The sequence below is a fragment of the Etheostoma cragini genome, chromosome 10 (assembly GCF_013103735.1).
Source record: "Etheostoma cragini isolate CJK2018 chromosome 10, CSU_Ecrag_1.0, whole genome shotgun sequence".
Taxonomy (NCBI): Eukaryota; Metazoa; Chordata; class Actinopteri; order Perciformes; family Percidae; genus Etheostoma; species Etheostoma cragini.
In genome coordinates, this window is record NC_048416.1 from 948,238 (window position 1) to 970,381 (window position 22,144).

Here is a 22,144-nt window from a genome sequence, read left to right on the forward strand (position 1 = left end):
AAACTTAAATGATTCAAGGCAATCGGTTTCCTCAAACGGTTTGAGTTGAACTAACTCATCAGGTTTTACAGTGCAGTACATGACAATTCTTTTAGCCACAGGAGGCTACAAAAAGAGCATAAACATAAAATTACAAGCTGTTCTTTTGTCAGCATTTATTTGTTTCTGACATTATCTTGAGAGATGTTATAGAATTTGCAGCTGTATGATAGATAATTGCATTTCCATCTCGTTGTTTGAAGGCAAATGTTAAAATATTTATACCAAAATGTGCTAGTTGTGAGTTTATGTAACAGTGGAGGATATGACTCCCTCTGAAACCATGTAGTGGCTGGACTGTTGAACAATACACACTCTCACACACACACACACACACACACACACACACAACTATGCATGTAGAAATTCCCACACACTTGAAGATACTTACACACACACATTCAGTTTCATAGAAAATGAAGGCTAAAAAAATCATGTATTCCTGTTCCATACAAGGTGTGCCATATATTATTCATCCAAATTTGACTGGAAAAACTGTTTAATATTTATAGCAGGAAAGTGAACAAAGGCGAAGAGCATTCTTTTTTTTAACGCAGATTTAAACATGGGAGACAGCGGGGCGGTGTGTGAGCACGGCAGTGCCTACTTTTATTTTTCTATCACTCAGACTGTGTATCCATGTCTGCATGTGTGCGTGCAGGCTTATTTTTTCCCATTGTATGCGTCTGGATTGTGTGTATTGTGGCTGTGCTTAGATAAAAATGTATGCTGATAGAGTGTACTAGGATGCTATTTCCCATTTATAGGGGCATTGCTGAGAGGAGAGTTGAGTCAAATGTATTTATAAAGTGCTTTTAACAAACAAGATTTATCTCAAAGTGCTTTACATCTCTGCAAAGGACACAAACAAAATGCAAATAAAAGCCAGATGAAAGAGAGGGAAACAACCCTTAAGAGGCTGTACAGGGAGGACAAGGAGGGGGAGGAGAGGACGAGCAATAAAGCTCTGCATACCTTAATATCAATTTACACTCTACGTGAATGATGCAAGAGTTGGATTTTACTGCATAACTTTACAGTGTAACTGCGTGTATGTTTGCGTATGCGAGACAGCACACGTGTACTGTATGTGTGTCTCTTTCTCCCAAGAGCATCTTTGCATGTGCAGACAGATGTTTTGTGTCCCTCCCGTGAAGCAGAGGTCAGGCCCCTCCTTCTTTCTCTTGTCCCCCTCTGCTCTACTCTCCTTTCACAAGCATCTGTTCTTCAGTGCCATGTGGGTGACACCTGCGTCCCAGTAGCGGCACGGAAGCAGTCAGGTTACCTTACAAACCGGTCGCCATCACAGCTGCAGATGCATTTGCTCTAAACATCCTTCTAGGGGAATGGAAAGGGGGAAGAGGGAGAAAGTGTGCATGCAAGGACATATATTGCTCTAAATACACCTTGTTCCTAGATGTATTTGTATGCTATGGTTGCTGTTTGTGTATCTATGTTCTGTTTTGGCTTAGTGTAAAGTTGCTATCATTTATGCCGCTCAGGAATCTCATGTCCCAGAAATATCAAAGGAGAAACGCAGACGGGAGAGCGTGACACATCCAGCCGTCTCTCTTCCTCTCGCACACTGTTTCCTTCCTCATCTAATTCACGAGGAGATGAGAAATGGAGGAGGGCAAGTGTGATCGCGCAGCTTGACAAAGCAGTCACTGCTGTTGCTGTAACCCCACACGTATGTGCACATATGTGCGCTTGCTTCTACCTTTTGATCAGCCATGGAAGGCAATGTGCAAACAAACAGAATCGTTACAATGTATTTCACGCTCGACGTGTAAAATAATGATGAAAGCGCTGTGTGTAGGGTTAATAAAAGAAAAAGCAAACTGTGTTGTAAAGCCAGTATTCAAAGCCAAATGACTCTCCAACATTTCTTTTCAGACCCCATTACAGTAAAGGTGTGTACAGTTTATTGTTACACGTGAAGTGCTTTTTTACCTCTTTTTGATTAGCTGTGTTTTAAGTACATGCACATGTCAGTGTGTCAGCAAAAGCATGCTAATTCCCAAGAAGTGATGCAACTGGGTCTTTTAAACTGTATAGTATGAGTTTTTTTTTTCCATGTAAAAACCCAGACACACATATATACACACACACACACACACTAGACAGGCTCAAATCCTCAACTGAGAAGGCGGGAGACGGAGATAGAAAGGTGATGTGTGAATGGGTGTTCTTGTCTGAGTCATCCGGGTTTGTTTTTCAGCTCTCTCACTCAACAGTCCATTAGCTCAGAGTTGGAAGGGCTTGTATTGGATTCTAGCTGACATGTTCCCCCAAGTCTGAGAGCAAGTGAACAGGGCACACGCTGTGCCGATTGCTCTAATACTGTTCACACACACACACTTTCTCTCAGTTGTGAAAAAGAAATCAAGAGTGAAAGTGAGAGAGTGGAAGAATTGGCTAAAAATAGGATGGACAAATTCTAGAATAATGTAAAATCTAAATGTGAAAACTAGATAATCAAATGTCATGTATCTGTTTAGCTGGTATTTCCTGCTTAAATAAGTTATCGACCATTTGGAAAATATGACACCTACTCTGACAAAATGATTTGCCGACATAAAAGTAGCGCATAATGGAATGTTAATGAAGTTATTTGATAGCTGAAATGGTTTTTAGCTTATTTTGGCATACTGAGAAATAAACACTAAATATCAAATAACATTTCTGTCCTGCATTCATAGCATCTTGGAATCAAATCCTTCCCTCCCTTCATCTGAGACTCTCCTTGATTTCCTTTACAAAGAAGTGTGGCACTTAAATTCTTCTCGTTCTTGTCTGCTTGCAGGGGCTGCCAACCACCACAGTCAGTCCACACTACGGCCTCCACTGCCCCCTCCGCACAACCACCACACCTTATCCCACCAGTCTGCCAACAGCCTGAACAGAAACACACTGAGAGGGGGGCGCAACCCAATTCACGCCCCCGCTCCGGGCACTGGAGACGGGCCGACTACCCCAGAGTCGGTCCAGCTGCAAGACAGCTGGGTTCTCAACAGTAACGTCCCGCTGGAGACCAGGTCGGAGACAATATTTTCCTTTTACTATTCTTCTCTGTTTTTCCAGTTGACATGTTTGCATGATGCTATTATCTAGAGTCACTTACAGTAAGCACAGCGGTGGAATGAGCAATTAATAGTGAGGAACGAATGGTCAGAGCCACGCTTCAACAACATTCCTGTGAGTGTCGGAGAGAAATGCTCGGATAGATAATAAAAGCTGAAGAGAAAATAACCTGCTACGTAACTGTTTACTCACTCAGGCAAGCATAGAGTTTGTCACGGTTTGAATGTTAGGAATAGAAACTCACAGAAAGGAAGGACATGTTCTTAGTGGCCTTGGAACAAATCACTGTCGGGCCAGCGCGAACCAGCAGAAGACCGACTTAGTGCCTGGTCACACCAGGAAGAGTCCTGTGTGATGCCGCTTGGTATGGCCGCATAATTACAGTATTAGTGGGGTTAGTTCCTCTTCTTCTTGGGGTTGGAACGTCAGTTTTCATCCTTACTGTACGTACACACCGTCGCGGACTTGAACTTCTAAAGTTACCGTAAGTCATTCATTTTCAAAGGAAGCTTCTCTCAGCTGCATGGAGGAAAACCGTCTGTCGCGGTTTGGGTGTTTTGAGCGTCAATCAGAAAGTTGACATTTTCTCTCAGTGCCTGTCTCATGACTAACTGCAAACCCTGCCTGTTATGGAGCAGTTTATATTCTGGTAGAGCAGGGTTTTATTAGAATGCTGCCCACGTGAATGCTCCAGTTATGGCTTTACAGCTCTAAATTACTTCAAAGGTCAGCTGTTAAAAAGATTTGCAATCAGTAAACATTGTCTGACTTTGTCGCTCACACAGTGAGGTGCAGGGACCAGTGTGAGCTTCAGTCCATCAAAATTAAAATCTCTTGCACAACTCTACTATGGTACACCACGATCTATTCAACAATTATGAATAAAAAATCAGTCCAGAAAACCCCCCAAAAAGGTGTTACACCTTGTTAGGTGTTACATGGACTTGCAATTTGAGTGTCGAAGTTAACCACAGTTGAACTGTGCAGTGTGTCCAAGCTCCGCACCATTTACGCCAATTCACTTATCATGCAGACCCCATTAGAATTACCAGATATTATATATTGTATTTTGAAATGTTACTCTTAACACCCACCCACAATGAGTGCAATGTTCAGATTTCCTCTGTTGCGATAGTCATCCAAGGCAGTGATACGTAGCATGAAGGTCCGGGGATCAGGACTAAGGGCAAAGGTAGAAGACTTGAACTTTAAACCACTCAACGGATAAAAAAAAAAGAAGACCAACATATTTTTGGCACATAGTATCATTTGTTATTAATTCATCTGATGGATAAAAGGTACACATTTGTGAGCTAATACAACCCAACAGAATAGTATGTACAGTGTGTCAGTACTCCCGCTCCCTTATTCTAAGCCAACATATGAACCACCTAAACAAAAGGAAAATTGCTCTTGGCCTCTGAATAACAAAAGTGTGCTCCTCGAATGCATTCTCTACTTTATCTGCTGGTGCAACACATACAAAAAGCTGCTATGTGTCAAAGCCATTATGCGTGCACCCTGAAGTGAGGGGAGCAGGAAATACAAACCATTTCACACACCATACACATGCACTTTTGCCAATATACAAAGAACACTTACCAGGCAAACAGAGCATTCATGCAGGGTATTACTATTCATGAGGCTTGCAGTGAGATGGACATTGCCTACATGCTTGCTAGCATGCGCAGGCTCGCTCTCTGAGCATTTACTCAGCAAGCTGTAGTTGTGTTTCTCCTGCTGTTTGCTGGGGCTTCCATCTGATGGTCCCGGATAAGCGCCCCAGAGTGCCGGCCCTGTGCAGTATTTATGAGGCCTGGCCATGTTTAATTCAGCCCCACTGGTCTCAGGTCTGTGCTCAACCTGTGCTGATGCATCATGTCGGTATGCATGATGGAAAAGAAGGAGAAGTGTGGTGTTGAACCAGAATAAATAGAAGTTATTTCCAGTTGCAATTCATTATCTAGACCTGTGTTGCCATGGTGATGCGTATGCCATAACATTTTATTTCTGTTGCCGCAAATGATGCGGGATCTTTGGTGAGGGTTTAGGTTATAAAAATAAAGTTATAAATCCTCTTTTCACAGACGCTGTTGTGATTGCCATCTTTACAGTTTTAAGCCAAGCGACGCACACGCTGTTGAGCTCACTGCGATGCCAGTATGTGGTCGTGTTCAGGTGGTGGGGTTGGGCATGGCTCAGTGCCTGTCACAGTAGATGGAGCCCAGAGCGGCCGACTGAGTTTCCAGCTCCACCCTCAAGCCCAGATTGGGCCCTCCTTTCTGGTTCTGGCGATGGCAGAGGCTGGGTGGGCTGGCTGGAGCTTGAGACTGGGTCAGAGCCAGCCAAGCAGAGCCAGAGAGTCACACCATCCCCATGCTGGCAGAGCCCATCCTCCATCTCGTAAAAACCAGCAGCTTGGCGATGATGAGCACACGCGCACCTATGAGGGAGGGGGCACGTGATTGTGCATGTTTGCATCCGAGCATGTGTGTTTTCTTTGACCGCGCCTGCTCCGAACTCTGCAATCATATGTAAATGTTGGCATTTGATGTCCGCTCGTTATAGTAAATGTGTGTGTGCTTGTGTGTGTTTTGGCTTGACCCGATAGTGTGACAGTGCTGAGAGAATGAAGATTGATCACCTAAGAACACCCCAGGGCGTGGATGACTGGCAGAGAAAGAGAGAGATAGGAATAGATGAGGAGGAGGAGGGGGTGAAATAGCACAGAAACATAAGTCCAGAGAGCGAGAAAGGGGGGGAAATGGAAAGGAATGGTTTACGGTAGTGGAGGGAGAGATAAATCGAGAGGGAGAGAAATGGAGAGAGGTGGTGATTGAAGGAGATTGTTTTGGGGAGGGTGTGTGAGAGAAGATAGAAAGGCAGAGGAAGGAGATTGGGGCCCGTAGAACATGGATACATTTACCAGTGTGATGTAAATGACTATAGATGGCTAGGGCGTGTGCATGTGTGTGTTTAAGTATGTGTAAATGTGTGTATGTGCGTGCATGCAAGTGCACAACTATGTGCATGTGTTGCGGTATTTTGTGAGAAAGCACCTGATTTCCAATCCCCTTGGAGCCTCTTGGCTAGCTTATGCCGGTTTCAATCTCTCCCTGAGATCTCAGGACATTCCCCTGCACCCCCTGCTCCCTCCTCTTTGGGCCACAGCTCTAGGGGAGGAATAAGATCGCTGAGAGGGTTGCAGCATCTCAATTTATCTTGAAGCAGCAGCGGAGGGTGGGGTGGTGGGGTATAGGTTACTTTCAAATGCATTACTGCAGGGACAGATTCGAAGATGCTACCTGTGGGAACAACAGGAGGTGGATTCATGCCCGGGCCTGTAACCAAGACTGGAATATGCATATGAGACCCACATAATACAATGCCAGGCTTATTAATGATACGATATTGTATAATGCTGTATACTGTAAACATAATATCTAACATTATTGCGCAGTACCCTAACAAAATTAGCTATTTTTATAAATGCACTTTTGGCACTTATTTCAGGAATTAATTTCCAAGTTAAATAAAACACACACACACCCAAAATAATTCTCTAGCATTTGGTAACAGCACCAGCAACAGTTGAGAAAATGGTCTGATGTAGAGGCTGTTCTGCAGCGTTTGATCCTTTTACATGAGCTTCGTCAGAAGACGCAGCCCATGTCCAGCACAGCTACTTCATCAACCTTGAAGAGAGACACGTTTGTCTGCTTTGTAAATGTAACCACTGCTGCAATACCGACTCTGTTCCTTTTGACGAATTCATATCGGAGGAGCTAGTATAGCACAGAACCACACCCCTTGACTCAATCCGCACAACGTTAGCTGGTTTTTAAAGTGTACAGCAGTCCAAAATCCCTGAAACACAGCAAAGAATCCCAAAGAATAAAGAGTTTTAAACCCCCCAGTTCCTGTCTGTCAAAGCCATTGATGATGCTTGTCCAGCATGACACTTAAAAATAACTTCAACTAAATGCAGATTCTGCTGGGTCCCAATGGTGATGACCAAACTAACTTAGGCCTACATCACAACATTCTGCTTTGATTAATTACTCACTATGATCAATCGATCAATCACTCGCTGGGTTTAATCAGACAGATCCTGACGCATCCTGTCTACTCGATCGCCTCACTCGTTAAGTATGCAGCCTTTACCACTGCTACTTTTCCCTAAAGCTTAACAAGCCTAATATTAGATTTCATAAACATTTCATAAATCATCTGATGATAGCAGAGGTAGTGTGTATTTCAGGTGATGTGAGACACCTGAAATCCACAGCAGGAAAACAAAGTGTCATTTGGTTGCACTGTTCCTTTACATAATGCAAAGGAATTCTTAATAACATCACTGGATAGTTGAATACTAGATGATGCTCTGCATATTTGTTTCTTTTTACACACATCACTCAGCCTCAGAATGTCCTCCATCAAAGCTACACTCAGCACACGGATGCCCAAATACCGCGTCCATCTGCCGATTGTTGTTTCCTACTATTGTAGTTGGGAACAATTCTCAGGACGCCATGCCTGAGCTTCCACCACTCCCGAGCCTTTTGTTTCATTCTCAGATCTGACCGCTTTTCAGTCACCCCCATACCGAGTCGACCTCCGCTAATTGTTCTCTACCTCTGATGATTCTTCTCAGAGTGCTATCATAAGCAGCCACATGTTTGTGAGAGCTGACAGAATCAAAAGCGTGCATGAAAGCATGTGTGTTTGTTCGCTCAAGGGGAATGCGAGCTTTGACTTCCTGCTAATTACCCAGCATGCTCTCTGTTCTGTGGTTAATTGTCCAGGGCCTCTTTTCTCTCACTGGGGGGCAGGGTTGGAATGGAGTGAAAACACATCCTCTCTTTTTCACTGTCTGTCTATATAGCCTCCCTCTCCATCCTCCACCCTTCTCTTATGTCACTTTTCGCTCCACGGGGATGCAAATGAAATGTTTAGGAGCATGTACAGGCCAATCTCCCGAAAGAAAAACCCACATGAATTTTTATTGTTGTGCGTGGGTGGGTGCCTATGCCCGAGCCTGTGCAAATGTGTGTCAGTGTGTTAGTCATGCATGTGTGGTCTGCATGTATGTGTGTGTGTGTCTGTGTGTTGCACGTGTAAGACAGGATGCATGACAGCAAGGTAGCAATGGGCACACTAGAGGGGAGGGATGTCTCTGTCAGCTCTCTCTAATTATGTGTGACGTTTCCATGCTGGACCACTGTCAAAAATCGACAGAATATTCACACACAAATATTCAGACACACATACAAGCGAAGACACATCCCGGCCTAATGATACAGTATTGTGATTGCCGGCTGCCTGCTATGATAGAAACCCTCCATAGTCCTCCGCAACATAAATCAATGTCAATTACCTCCCCAGAGCACATTAGACACTTTCCATTCCTACTCGTAATTAGTGTTGCCCACAGACATATTCCCATCCCACACTAAGCTCACAGTGGAGCTTCGGCACACAAACAACAAAGCCAGGAAATGAAATGAATTTGGTGCCCGCGTTCAAATGCATACCAGCACATTAAATCACATACATTGTGTTGCACAGAATGCGAGTAATAGACCACTTCACCCCCTCCTTGCGTTCACAAACATTAGGGGTTATGTAATTAATTACCTCTGGCCTTGTCATCACAGAGTGGCTATGGAAATGAGTTGAAGCAAAGACACATGCTGGTTGACCTTGGTGTGTGTGTGTGTGTGTGTGTGTGTGTGTGTGTGTGTGTGTGTGTGTGTGTGTGTGTGTGTGTGTGTGTGTGTGTGTGTGTGTGTGTGTGTGTTTGTGTGTGCCATCCACGTTCTTACATTTGGGAGCATGCTGATTTATGCATGCACATTCAAATTGATGACTGTGACACTGAGAGGCTGGTATTTTTAGAAAATAACCTCATATTTCTTTGCGTGCCATCTCCTTGTGCTCATTCGGCCTCTATCTGTCTAGAGGTTTTTTCCATCCCCCTCTCTTCTCTTTCCTGTATTTTCTCTGGTGTCACGCAGCGTACCTGGCAGGTAAAAGGGGGAGGACGGAGGAGAGAAAAGATGTAGGAGGAAAACAGAGAAGAATCTAGCAGGATAGCAATCCAACAATCAGATGATAAGAGAGTATGAGTGAGGCAGAGCACAACTGGCTGAATAATTGATAGAGAGTGGAGCTGGGCTCCCAAACCAAATCTTCATGCACTGAGCACATTACATCACATAACTGTTTTTTAGAAGGGAAGACACATGTAAGCCTACAGACACACTGTTATGACACATAAGTTATTTAAGACATCAAAAGGACAGGAATCTGAATAAAAGACAGTGAGCTACAGAAATAAGAACTGAGCCCTGACACACATTTGTGCACAAACACATTTGTATTACTTTACTTCTGAGGACTCTATATGGGTCACATATCTTGGAGCCGGGGCAGACCTGAGTCACAAATCTGCTGACTCCACTTGACAAAGACAAGACTTGTAACTCAACTTAAACATCGATGACTCGTGACTTTGCTTGGACTTTTAATCGTAACTGACTTGCTATTCTCCATTTCCCAAAGATTAAAAAATGATGCTAAAGTAAGTCGTTCAAAACCTTTCTTTTTAGTAAACTCTGTGGACACAAACAATGTTCTGAATGCTGAGTTTGTGTGTAGACCCCTGCTTAGAGCAAAGTAGTGATTTTTGATTCTATCATAGTAGCGCCCCTAGCTCTCCCATTCAAAAGGCCATTTGACCAAAAAACGACAATATGGTAAATCTTCAAAGTGACGCTTCCATCCAAATTGCTGCTTTTAAACTAAAGTTTGACTCAAGTACATTCACAAAAAGAACCTATGTCGCATTTTAGTGAATTACGCTTTAACAAAAATATTCTAAAGGGCACAATGTGTTTCAGTGTAAGTGGATGACATCATATGACAGGAAGTTTGCTTAGCAAGCAGAATTCCACTTTAAAGGTCTAAAATGATGGCTAAAACTATCAGTAGAAGAACCAAGTAGTAATAAGAAGAATGATTGCCATCGCAACATGTCTAACATCAAGCCTAGCAACGGCCCTCAAACAGCCTTTTGGAGAGGTGAAAACCAGACAAAACTTTCTGCAGAAATGTCCTCCCTTCAAAGATCACAAACTCATAGCAACAGAAGCTCCAGAGCATGTACACTTACACACACACACACTAACAAACACACACAATCAGACAAAAACTCCCTGTCCTCAGTCTTCTTTGAGGGAATAGAGTGACCTCGCCCTCTCTGATCTGTCACACGCACCTGAGGGCTTTCTTCTGTTGTACCACCTGTTGTCTGTGCAGGGGCAGTTCATCTCTCTGAATTTGTGCTACGAGTGTGTGTGTGTGTCACAAAGAGTCACAAAGGTGTCATAAAAGTTTTCTCACTGTGTCTTTGAAAAGTTTCTGAAATGCAGTGTTTCATTTTTTCCCCCAAAAATGTTCCTTCAAGGTCTGATCAGAAAAAAAGACTGAAAGTTAGAAGAGAGGGAACTCTTTTTTAGGAGCGAATGAAGGAGGAAATGATGAGAAAAAGGAGATGCTGAGGAACAGTGATATGTATAAATGTATGTGAGAAGGCATGGAGTAGCAGTAGGGTGAAGAAAAATGATAGCATGGGAAATGGGAAGGGGAGGATGGAAAGGGTGTCAAAAGAGACACTTTGGGTGAGCAGGTGCAGAGATTTCAGAGGATAATGGGTAATACGAGCAAAGGGATGATGGTTCAAATCCCTCTTTTATCCTCTCTCTGAGCTCTGACCTCACTGGGGCAACAGGGATAGGTAAAGGAGACGGCAGTGATCCTCTGAAGCCATGGAGAGCAGAAACGAGGCGCATCGTTAGTGGGGTGAACGGAGGCGAAGCGAGGGAATGGAAAGAGGAGAAAAAGGGTAGAGCAGGTGGAGGTTACAACGAGACCTTGGAATGGAACAGGCCGAATTGGAAACACAATCAGTTCAAGGATGTTCAAACCCATATGGCAGGAAGGGCTCATCGGAAAGAGAAATTGGACAGAAGCTTGCACATATGTGGCCCTGTCATCTGGACTCTGATTGGGTGGTGTGCCTGCCCCGTGTTTACCTTCCCCACTGAGATGCCAGCACCAGTATCCACTACTGACTTTTACGTCATCTTTTTCTACCTGTGGACTAACCTTTTCTCTCCTGTGTTTTTTCCTACTTCAGACACTTCTTGTTCAAGACGTCGTCAGGGACCACCCCTCTCTTCAGTAGCTCCTCCCCCGGTTACCCGCTGACCTCGGGAACGGTGTATTCTCCGCCCCCTCGCCTGCTGCCCAGAAACACCTTCTCCCGCTCAGCCTTCAAGCTAAAGAAGCCCTCCAAGTACTGCAGCTGGAAATGTGCCGCGGTGACAGCCATCGCAGCTGCTGCCCTGCTGGCCATCCTACTGTCCTACTTCATCGGTAAGTGATGACCACGCATTCATGAAGAGGATTAATTACATTTTAATCTGTTTTAATAAAGAGCGTTTTCTTTTGATGAAGAGTTAAACACACACATAGTCAGTACCTCTTAATGCATACATGCTTGGTCACATATCTTTTATTTCAGCTTGTTAGCCGTGTTTGTTTAACCCTGACCCTATAATACATGAACTTTACTCTTATTAGTAGTCATCCCAGACCACAGCGGAAATAAAGCGCCAAGCTAACGGCCCGTTGTTAACACTAAGCAGATTGTTGAGGTGTGAGCTTTGTCACTGTTGCCTTGTGCTACACTGTCAAAATCCTACTCAGCATGAGCCCTGGCCTCCACTCTGCATCTCCATCAGTAAACAGACAGGCAGGAAGAGGCCGCGCCACAGAATACCGGCCTGTTTCCGTGAGCAGGTATCAGTTAAGATAGGAACACCTAACAGACCTACGCTGGGGATTGGATGTTTTTCACTGAGCTAAAGCCAATGTCCAATAATCATACATGAAGCAATGGTAGATACTCAGAGGAGAGCACTTACCGAGCACCTCAGGAGAAGATTCTGATGGCTGTCTACTGGTGGATCTGCCAGGAAGAGAGAGAGAGAGAGAGAGAGTGAACTTTCTTAGAGTTTGTGGGAGTGTGTGTGGGCGAGGATTTTATTCCTTCTTGACCTTATTCACTGGACAGAAGAATGCAGCATGTGGGTGCATGTATGTGGAGAGAGATAGACAATAGGAGTAACAGAAAGCATACTGTATGTATACTTTCCTGTGTCTGTTTAAGTGTGTGTGTGTCTGTGTGTGTGTGTGTGTGTGTGTGTGGGCATGTGTGTGTGTGCGTGTGTCTGTCTGTGTGTTCGTGCGTGAGAAGGCAGATGTGTCACCGAGCCCTTGATTGGCCTCTTACCCCAGAGACTACAGTCAACAGATGGGGGATCTTAGGAAACAGTGGCATCAGCAGAAAGAACAGCCCGCTTATCTCCGCTACATACATTATTAATATATTTTTACATTTCATTTATATATACATATATATATACATATATATATATATATATATATATATATATATAGTGAGTGTGTATGTGTGTGGACTTTATACACCTCAGCTTGCTTGCCTGGATGTGTCCAAATTGCATATGTGCACTGTTTGTGTGTGTGTGTGTGTGTGTGTGTGTACCCCCTCGGAGTGCCCTTGAGAGTGGTGTGTGTCCTCCAGAGCAGATCAAGGCCCCTTGCCTGGGGCACACAGACAGATCCATCCTCTCCTGAGCTTTACACGGTCACACTGCGCTGGACAGCCACATATGGAGCTTCAAAACAGGAGTGGGGAGAGGAAGGAAGACCTCCCCGTTGATACTTGAGGGCAGAGAGCTAGTGGAGCATTAAAACCTACCAAAACCTCCATCTTATTCTATTAAAAGCATAGGGCGCTCTTGGGGCTGCGATGACACGATATTTGTTTCCATCAGAGGACATGTAATTGTTAATAATATAAAGCTGATAAGGAAGAAATAAGGAAAACAGTAAAAGTGTCTATTTCTGAGAACATAATGGCGTGCCATTTGCATATTTTTCTTACCACTACATCCGTGTTAATGTGCCATCTGGGTACATGCCAAACACATACAACTTGTTAACAGTACTGCCTGTCTATCCTAATTGATTAGAAATAGCTTGTTAGCTATACTAAGAAATTACTTTATGTGCATTTTTAGCAAAAAAAAGAGACTGGGAAGCAGGACATCCCAATGCAATATGAACATACTCTACTGCATGAATGAAACTCAGTGAGTTAGGAGCAAGAGTTGCTAATATGTTTTCCTTTAAATTCCACTTTCTGTGTATTTACTGTTTTATTACATCCCAAACGTCAGTGCTTTACCACCAAACCTAATTGTGCAAGTGGCCATAATTCGGTAAGCTGAGCAAGGCTGAAATGATACTTTATTGTTATTACATTATTATTTTTGCTAACTCTGAAGCCCCTTTTCAGCTGTTGTAAGGAAATGTTTTGCTCTGGTGTTTTGTCCGTGCTGAACAGAGCTGTAGCAGTGCTGCCGAGCCTGAAACCCTTGTGTTTACCTAGCTTTTTGTAGCGTTAATCATGCAGCGAGTTTCAGTCGGAAGAGTTCACTGCTCAAAAGGAGGGTTTTATAGTATTTTTTGTTAGTGTGTGTTTGTGTGTGTGTGTAAGAGAGAAACAGAGCCCAGCACTCACTAGGGGGATTGTGCAGAGCACCCAGAGCCATGTAGCGTGAAGAGGACCCCTCTGAGGCACCCGCCCAGGAGCCCACTCATAAATTACACCAGGACACATGTGCCTGAACAGCACTTTTCTTTTAGTGCGCGAATGTGTGCGTGTATGTGTGTGAGTGCTCCTTCCATGAAAACTACCTACGGAATATGTGTGTGACAATGTGTGTGTTTGATTGCGACGCTTTGAGGGCGCGCTGGTCCTCAAACGCATTTATTTTTCTTTTTGCTTCTCAAGACCATAAATAAAGCTTCAGAAATTGCTCTACAATCTTCCAGAAACACGCACACACGTATGCATGCACACTGAGAACTGTTTAGAAAGGCTGGACTCAGCATGCTTCAGGAGCATGGTAGATGATATCTCTTTGAAGCTTATTCACTGTCTCCCACTGTTAGAACGGAGCCGTTGGGACGCGATAAACACACACACGTCCAAACACAACAAACAAATCCGTGCAGCTGTGTGTCTGTGCATTTCTGTACTTGAAAGTGTGTTTGCATGAGTTTGAGAGAGTGTATTTGTATGTGTTGTATTTTCAGTTAAAGCGTTTTGCCTCCAACTCCAGCGGAGTTTGGCCTCGTCTTCACGTGTGAAGGAATGACTGAACGAATGGAGGGAGTAGGATAAACGAGAGTGCCTGTTCTTCTTTCCCCCGGCATCTTGTTTCTTGCTCCGCATGGAGCACCGGAGCCAAAGGAGAGGTGGTTGCTAGGATACAGGTGAACGGTTGGCATACAGGAGGGGAAGACAGGTCCGTCATTGTGAACGGCAACCTGGAGAGAGCGAGATAGAGGAAGGGGAAGGGAGAGGGAGAGGGGGAAAAGAAAGGGGTGGAATAGAGTCAGAGCAGAGAGGGCAGAGGGGAAGAAGGGAGGTGCGTCACTGTCAGCATGTAGCATGAGCATAAAGGGAAGAGCAAAAGGAGGATAGATGACTGGAGAGACGCAGGAGAGAAGGGCTGAGGCTGATAAGTCACTGTTGGCGCCGTGAGGGATGAGAGCGAGATTGAAGGGGGGAAACATAGAAGAGAGGAGCGAGGTCTGTTGTTTGCACTGGCGGGGAGAAGTAGGGGAGCCGAGGGGGAAGAGGGGCAGGCGTGACGACACAGCCTAGTGTGGAGAGGAGAAACTGAGGGGAGGCAGAAGGAGACGAGATGAGGTTCTGTCACCTGGAATATCTGTGGGACTAATGTCTCCTAATTGATCACAGCGAGCGGAGAACAGAGGGAATGTGACAGAGAGAGGACAGGACAGAGAGAGACGGTGGAGACAGGACAGCAACAGGGCAAACGGGGGCAATAGAAGTTACAACCAATAAAAAGAGAAGAAGGATGTAAGTCTCACAGGGCAGAAGATGTACAGAGAGAGAAAAACAGACAGAAAAAGAGATGCATTGTGGTTAGCAAGGAGAGGAAAAGGCTAGTTTGATACATAGATGAAAGATCGAGGACATGTCAGGGTCCAGGTGGATTGTTTTCACACACACACACATACAGTATGTGCACAGTCAAACACACACACACACACACACAGTATGTGCACAGTCAAACACACACACACACACACACACACAGACACAGGTGTGCCCTTGACTGCAATGAGTAAACTTGCTTGCGGTGCTGGCTGGTGTCACCTTTGCGGGGGGGTTTGTGTGAATGTGTGTGTGATGGCTGAATTTGTCGGATGCAGTTGCATACTCCACATGGTATTGTCACCACTGATGAATGAGAACACACACATGCACGCGCGCACACACATGCAATGTATTTTTAGTCTTACTCTCAGCTCCCCTGTCTATTGATTAAACAGACACGCACACACACACGCACACACACACACATCAACTGTGACCTTCATGCCTCCAAGCTAACCACTTTCCATCCATCATTGCTGTCTTGCTGTACCAGACTGATCCCAATCGCTTACTGCCCATTCCTCCTGGTTAGAAGTGTCTCACTTCAGTGTATTCATATCACTCCTCCCTTACATAAAAACATGTCAGAGATTTTACTGTGCAAAAATGTATAGTTCTGCCAACGTATACTAGGTATGATTCTGTTCAAAGAGGTTTTTTGCCTAAAACTTTTGCATATTTTTTCCTCCATCAGAATGTCAAAGACGCTGTACTGCTAAAGTAAAAATGCGTAATTTAACAGAGTGTATGTGTGTGAGATGTTCATTGATTTAGGTTTTTACAGATTTTCAGATTGTTCTCTCTCTGGAGTATAACCTATTGTACAACTGGTAGACAGGTGCATAGGAATATGAAGTATGAAAGAAAAGATTGAATTGAGCCAGTTTGAATTGAGGTATGAATTACACACATGATGTTTGGCAATTTATAAGATAATTTTCCAAGTCAAGACATCCACAGTTTGTCATAAAATTGTTGAAGTATGAGACTTAAAATACATAATTAGAAAAAAGGACCAAAAGCTGAAAATAATATGAAGGTTGAATTCCCACCCATTGTCAGCATTGAGTTTATTAGAGACAAGACATCTCTTTATACTAAAGCCCCAGGCTGTAACAACCAATCAGAAAGGGGAACCAATTTTTAAATCACCGGAGACACATTATCACATCACACTGATTAAAAAACAAAACCCAGATCTGTTGAAAGGACCAGATACCTTTAAAAGAATTTCCCCCCAGATTTGATGTCACTGTGCCTCCAAATGAAATGTTCCCTGCCACATACAGGACACTAATTATCCCATTGAACAAGGACTAACGTCTTCTCGCACCATTGACAGCTTCATGAAGGTGTTCCCGACTTATTTTGACCCGTTAAACTAGTAGTTGAGAGTTCAACCAAAGAGTAAAGTTCCCTTCTTGGATTTAAAAAAAAGAGATGCATTAAAGAAATGATTACTTGGCCAACACAGAAAATAATAGAGCGAAACATAGGAACGCAAATGTAATGTAAAGGTATTGTTGTATATCTATTTACTTTGTAATAAGATGAATTTGTGAAATCAAATAAGTTCACTGCTTCAGCCTGCTCCTTCTCAAACTAATCCTTTTATGTATATATATATATAAATATATATATAAATATATATATACTGTATACATATAAACATATACATAAAGGTGTATATATATATATATATATATATATATATATATATATATATATATAGTTACATAGATACTTCAAATAAATTATATTAAATAAAAATAATTTTTAGAGAGATTTGTCATGTTACAATAAATATAGTGAAGGTGTATCTTCGCTTAGATATATAACACATGAACTAGCTGATGGCCATTTCTTCTACAAGTAACTTGAATGTATGAAGTTATTACAAAACAAATCTGTGTACTGTACATACACTCAGAGATACCAAAAACTTTAAGTTTGTCCCACGTCATACAGAAGGACAATGTTGCGTAACCCCTTGATTCAGACTATTTACTATGAAAGTTTGGATGTTACAAGGTCTTCATCCTTTTTAAACCTGCCGACTCCCAGAGCCTTCTCACAGAGAGCGTTCTGAGAGTGAAGGACTCTGAGGCCTCTCAAAACACCAAACCATGACCATGGACAATGCACAAATCAGACAGTCCTTTCATGTCTAATATCTTTTTTATCACGACTGAAAGCAAAGCACAGAAATGTCATCTTTTTTCAGAAATATAATTTCTATTACTTATGTCTATTTTAATAATCATCCCACAAACCCCCCTTGTGACCCTGGGAAGTTTGGGAACCACTGGCTCAGTACAGGTTTGAAGTAGTAGAACATGAACAGAGAAATGGGGAGAATTGTTAGATTTTCTCATTTCTTAGAATGTCTCATTGAATGGATGTGATACAATATCACAGGTTATATTTTAGAGTTGCAAGCCATTCAACCTTCTTTCATACTAATCTTCATTTAACAATTAAAAAAAGCTTTCACAAAAATCTGAAAGTCACATTTTTGAGGCAGAAATATGACTGTTGTTTTTACGACTTCTTTCTCTGCCTTTCTAATCGTCCTGCAACCTGTCAGAATTATCTTTGCGACTCCTTTGGGGCATCTCAACCCCCTGCCTTTTGCTTCTGGAAAAAGAACATAAAGAAAAAAAATTATATTAAGATTTTTAAACAGGTTTTTAAATGTATCGCCTCTTTTGGGAGCCACATCCGTTGGTGTGTAATACAGAAAATCAAGACAAATTATCAAGTTGCTATTTACATATAAAAAGTTTTAAAATGGTCTTAACATAAATTTAGCTCTGTTTTTAGCTTTAGCTTATCTTTTTAAATTGGAGACAAAAGCAGTGAGTCCCTGAGTGTGTGACGGTCTGCTGGAGTTGGGTCGGACCTGCAGGTCTTACATTGTGGCTGCTTTCCAAACCTCCTTGACCCCAAAGTCCCCTCTCACTCTCCATGTGGCTTCCCTTCTGCTGATCCAAGGTGGAACAGCTAGAGGTCAGGATGTGTCGCTCATGGCTGTGTGTGTGCGTGTGTGTGTGTGTGTGTGCGCGTGTGTGTGTCTGAAAGTGTGAGGTGACAGCATATGGTGAATGCAGGAACCTGGGCATAAGGATCAGACGGGGAACGTGTGTCCGTAGCAGAAGGGCCTGTCGTACTGATAAAGGTTAGGGTCTCACCGAACGCTGCCGGTCCTAGAAGAGACCAGGGCATGGCCAGGACCAGGCTCAAGGTGCTAAACCATCTGCACCAGAGGGATAAATAGGTCATCTGCACTGGCCAGGTGATGCAAAGCATGGTGCACACTTGTTCATCCAGCACATGGAGGAAGTATCAGTGTTCATCCTCTGACTTTCTGTCTGTATACCTGGAGTCTCTGCACGTGCTTTGGAGGATATATCCTTTGCTTTGACGTGTGCAAACATCCACTCACTGATTTTGCTGAGTGTTCGTATTGGCTGCATTAGCGTGCATGGGCTCATTTCATTTATTTCCTCATTCATTTATTCATTAGCGCGGGTCTTATCGGGGGCCCAATCGTTAGTCCAATTAGGGCTATGGTGCCTCACTAGTCCTGTGTGCGAAACAGGAGATGGATGAAGGCAAAGTGAAAGAAATCACTGTCTTCTCTTTTCCTCTCTCTGTATTTCATTTTCTTTCAGTCTCTCCGTCTCTTGGCCTCCGGAGCGTACTCTTCCTTCGTCTTTCTTCCTCACTCATTCTCTCTCACTCTCTGATCTGTGATAAGATAGCATAGTTCCTCATATCCTGTTTCTAATACAGATCGATGCGAGGGAAAGGACCGAGGTAGGAGGGGATGAGGCGAGGCAGAGTGGGTTGATGTGGAGAAGAGAAGGTGCAGGGAGGGGAGGGGTCAGGGTAGAGATATCTGAAGAGGAAATGAGGATTCAGTAAGGAGGACATCACTCAGATTCACATCTCTTTTCATTTAGCCCATCACACACATGCACACGCACACACACAGCTACATCTGCATCGAGTCGTCTCAATATTTCAGTGCCAATAAGGAGCCACTTCTGCCGTGTGATTGAGTGTGTTGCCGTTTCTCCCCACTAGACACTGTTTTGCAGGTGGGAAGCTGCGAGAAAAACTCACGTAACCTTTTGTGTTGCAGTCAATTACAGTTCAGTTGCATCAGCTGGGTGAGGAGGTCCCGATGGGGGTGGCAGTGTGTGCTTGGCGTGTGTGCAACTTGTTGTTAATACCGTGCGATATTTAAGCAAGCACACACACTCACACACACACACGCACACTCAGCAGAAGCAGACAAATTGTCTCTCTCAGTGTCTATGACCCCCAAGGGCAAAAGCCAACCGCCGCCCCCGTCCCTCTGTCTGAGACTCTAAATGATCTCAGCAAGCAGTGCCTTTAAAACGGCTGCTTTATTTATAGACTACATAAGGGGATATTGTGTGGTAAATTCTAAGAAATATCCCAAACGGCCTGAATATTAAGAGCATGAGGCAGCACTATGCTCTTCTCTCAGTCGCCCCCCTCCCATATTAGCACTGCACCCCTTGCAGCGATAGAGAGACAGCGAGTGATGCAGAAAGAAACCCCCAAGGTGCTTTTTCTCAAATGGCTGCTTTTTGTGCATGTGTTAGTTTTGGACAACAATGTCTACCAGCTCACCAAATGAGGGCCTTGGAGATGGCTAAAATCAGAAAGGCAGGTAAAAAGTCTTCCTAAACCAATTAGCAGTCAAGCCGAGGATGGGGGGCTGGTCTCAGCTACAATCACCGCCCTAATTGAGGTCAGAGTTTTTAATTTAGTGGTGAATTAGAACAGTTAATATGCATTTTTCAGGACGGCCAGGGGAGATGGCAAAGGAGAGTGGGATGCCTGTGTGTGAGCTCCTGTGTGCACACACGCGTGCTCTCTGTGTAATCTCACTCGCATTGCAGGAGATTACACACAAATACATGCAAGAGGCCATTTTCTGCCTTTGGTGCAATTAGGAGCAGTGCAATTGGTTCAGATGCTGCCTTTTAAATAGGCAATGATATGGTTGAGTTGGGAAAGAAATGGGCGAGAGACATTAGAGCACAGAGGAGGAACAAGAGAAAGAGAGGGAGAGAGTTGGAACATGTTCCAGAGAACAGAATGATGATGATACAATATTTTCCAGTCAGGGAACACTCAGTGCGACAGTCTGCCACAAAGGCACCTTTCTCCATCTCTGCTGCTCTCTTCCCCCCCACTCATGCAGAAATCCATTTGCACCCTTTAACTCGGAGAGGTATAAATATTTCCCCAAAACACACGTTGAGCACATGAGCATTGTATATCTGTCTGATTGCCTGTGTTGAGAACCACTTACCGTCAAAGGATAAATCACAACCATCTTTTCTTACCCGTCCAGGCAACGAATACAGGGCCACTCATCGCTTAAATCTTTCCTCTTCACTTGCCATCCTTCTCTCCCTCCCTCTTTCCATCCGTGGGGGCCCCCTTAGTCATCTCTTCCTCTCTTCTCTGCAACATCATCTGGAGCCTGTTTTTCTGCTCTTTTTCCTTTATCCTCCGGGGATTTGATATGTTCTTATATATTCTCTCAGTTCTTGCTGTCCTCCAGTATTCTCTCCATTCCTCTCTTCTTTCTGTCAAGGTTTGCCTCTGTTTTCTCAAGAGCTCCTGACCTCTGTCTCCGAGCCGAGCCACCACCTCATGCTTTTCATCTCAATGTCCCTCCATCCATTAGTTCGTCCTTTTTCCTTTCTTCTTCTTCTTCTTCTTCTTCTTATTTTGTCACATGATCACGAGTGCTGCCGCCGCTGCTGCAGATGTTGTCTTTTGCAGATGATATGGCAAGCACTTTGCCTCTCTGAATTATGCATCGAGATTACATAAAAACCTCTTGAAGCAACAGATCTATTTTTAATCCAACTCGTTTGCTTGTTAAACCTGTTTTTCTGTGATCTTTCCATGTGTGTGTGCATGTGAGAAGACCTAGATTAAAAAAGGAACGCAGCACAAGTCAGACAATCTCTCTTTTTCTCAACTGTGTCTGTCAGTCAGACTCAATTCAGATAGGCTTTACTGGCATGACATTTAATAAAGCCTCCCTATGCAGCTTGAAAACAGTAATTACTGCAATTATGATGCAATTATGATGGTAACACAAAGCTAAATAAGTCAATTTCAGCAGTTTCGTTTAGGCTGAAATTAACAAAGTTAGAAGTGTTGTTAACATAAGGGATGGTGGTTGTAAAGGGAATGATAACAAGTGTCCCTCTGTGTCTCTGTCTTTCTCTCCCTCTCCGTCTCCTCTGCTCTTCGTGTTGCTGTAAAGAAACCTGTTGACAAAGCATTGGCTTCTGTGCTCAAGTCGCCAAGGAGTAAGAGTGCCACCTATTGGTCAAGCTTTCCCAACCAACCACAGAAAAAAAGAAGGAAACGAAATCTCATTCTGGAAAACCACACGCGCACCGACCCTCAAACACGCACACACACAGTGAACAGACGTGCACAGTAGACTAACTATAGGGCTGCCTGATGTGTTCTTGGGGATGACCTAGATTGAGAGCACCGTCACAATAGACTCACTATTGCTTACTGTCTCCCGCTGATTCAATAGGTAATCTTTCCATCGACTGCTTCCCCAGATACCATTTCTGCGTGTGTGCGCCTCAATGCGTGCACGGAGGCATGTCTACGTTATCTACGTGGAAGGACAGGCAAAGATAAGAAGAAAAGACAAAGAAAAAAGGGGGCATTAGAAGGAAAAGAGGGAGAGGAATGAAGGTCAGCGTGATGAGAGAGGCAAGGGCAAGAGGTGGATATAAGAGGGAAGAGACGGGGAGGAAGGACATTGTAGTTTTTCTGCTTCTCTCCCTCCCTCGCTCCGTCTCTCTTGTCCTCTAT

General features: G+C 43.8%; 1 protein-coding gene across 14 annotated transcripts in view; it reads left to right on the forward strand.

Annotated features, from left to right (window-relative positions):
* Nucleotides 1-22,144, forward strand: part of tenm2 (teneurin transmembrane protein 2) — a 227,050-nt gene that overhangs the window by 169,030 nt on the left and 35,876 nt on the right. For all 14 annotated transcript variants that reach the window (XM_034884104.1, XM_034884107.1, XM_034884112.1 and 11 more), the window contains 2 exons: nt 2,846-3,077; nt 11,324-11,562. In XM_034884104.1, coding sequence (XP_034739995.1) covers nt 2,846-3,077; nt 11,324-11,562 — 471 coding nt within the window. The remainder of the gene's footprint in view (nt 1-2,845; nt 3,078-11,323; nt 11,563-22,144) is intronic.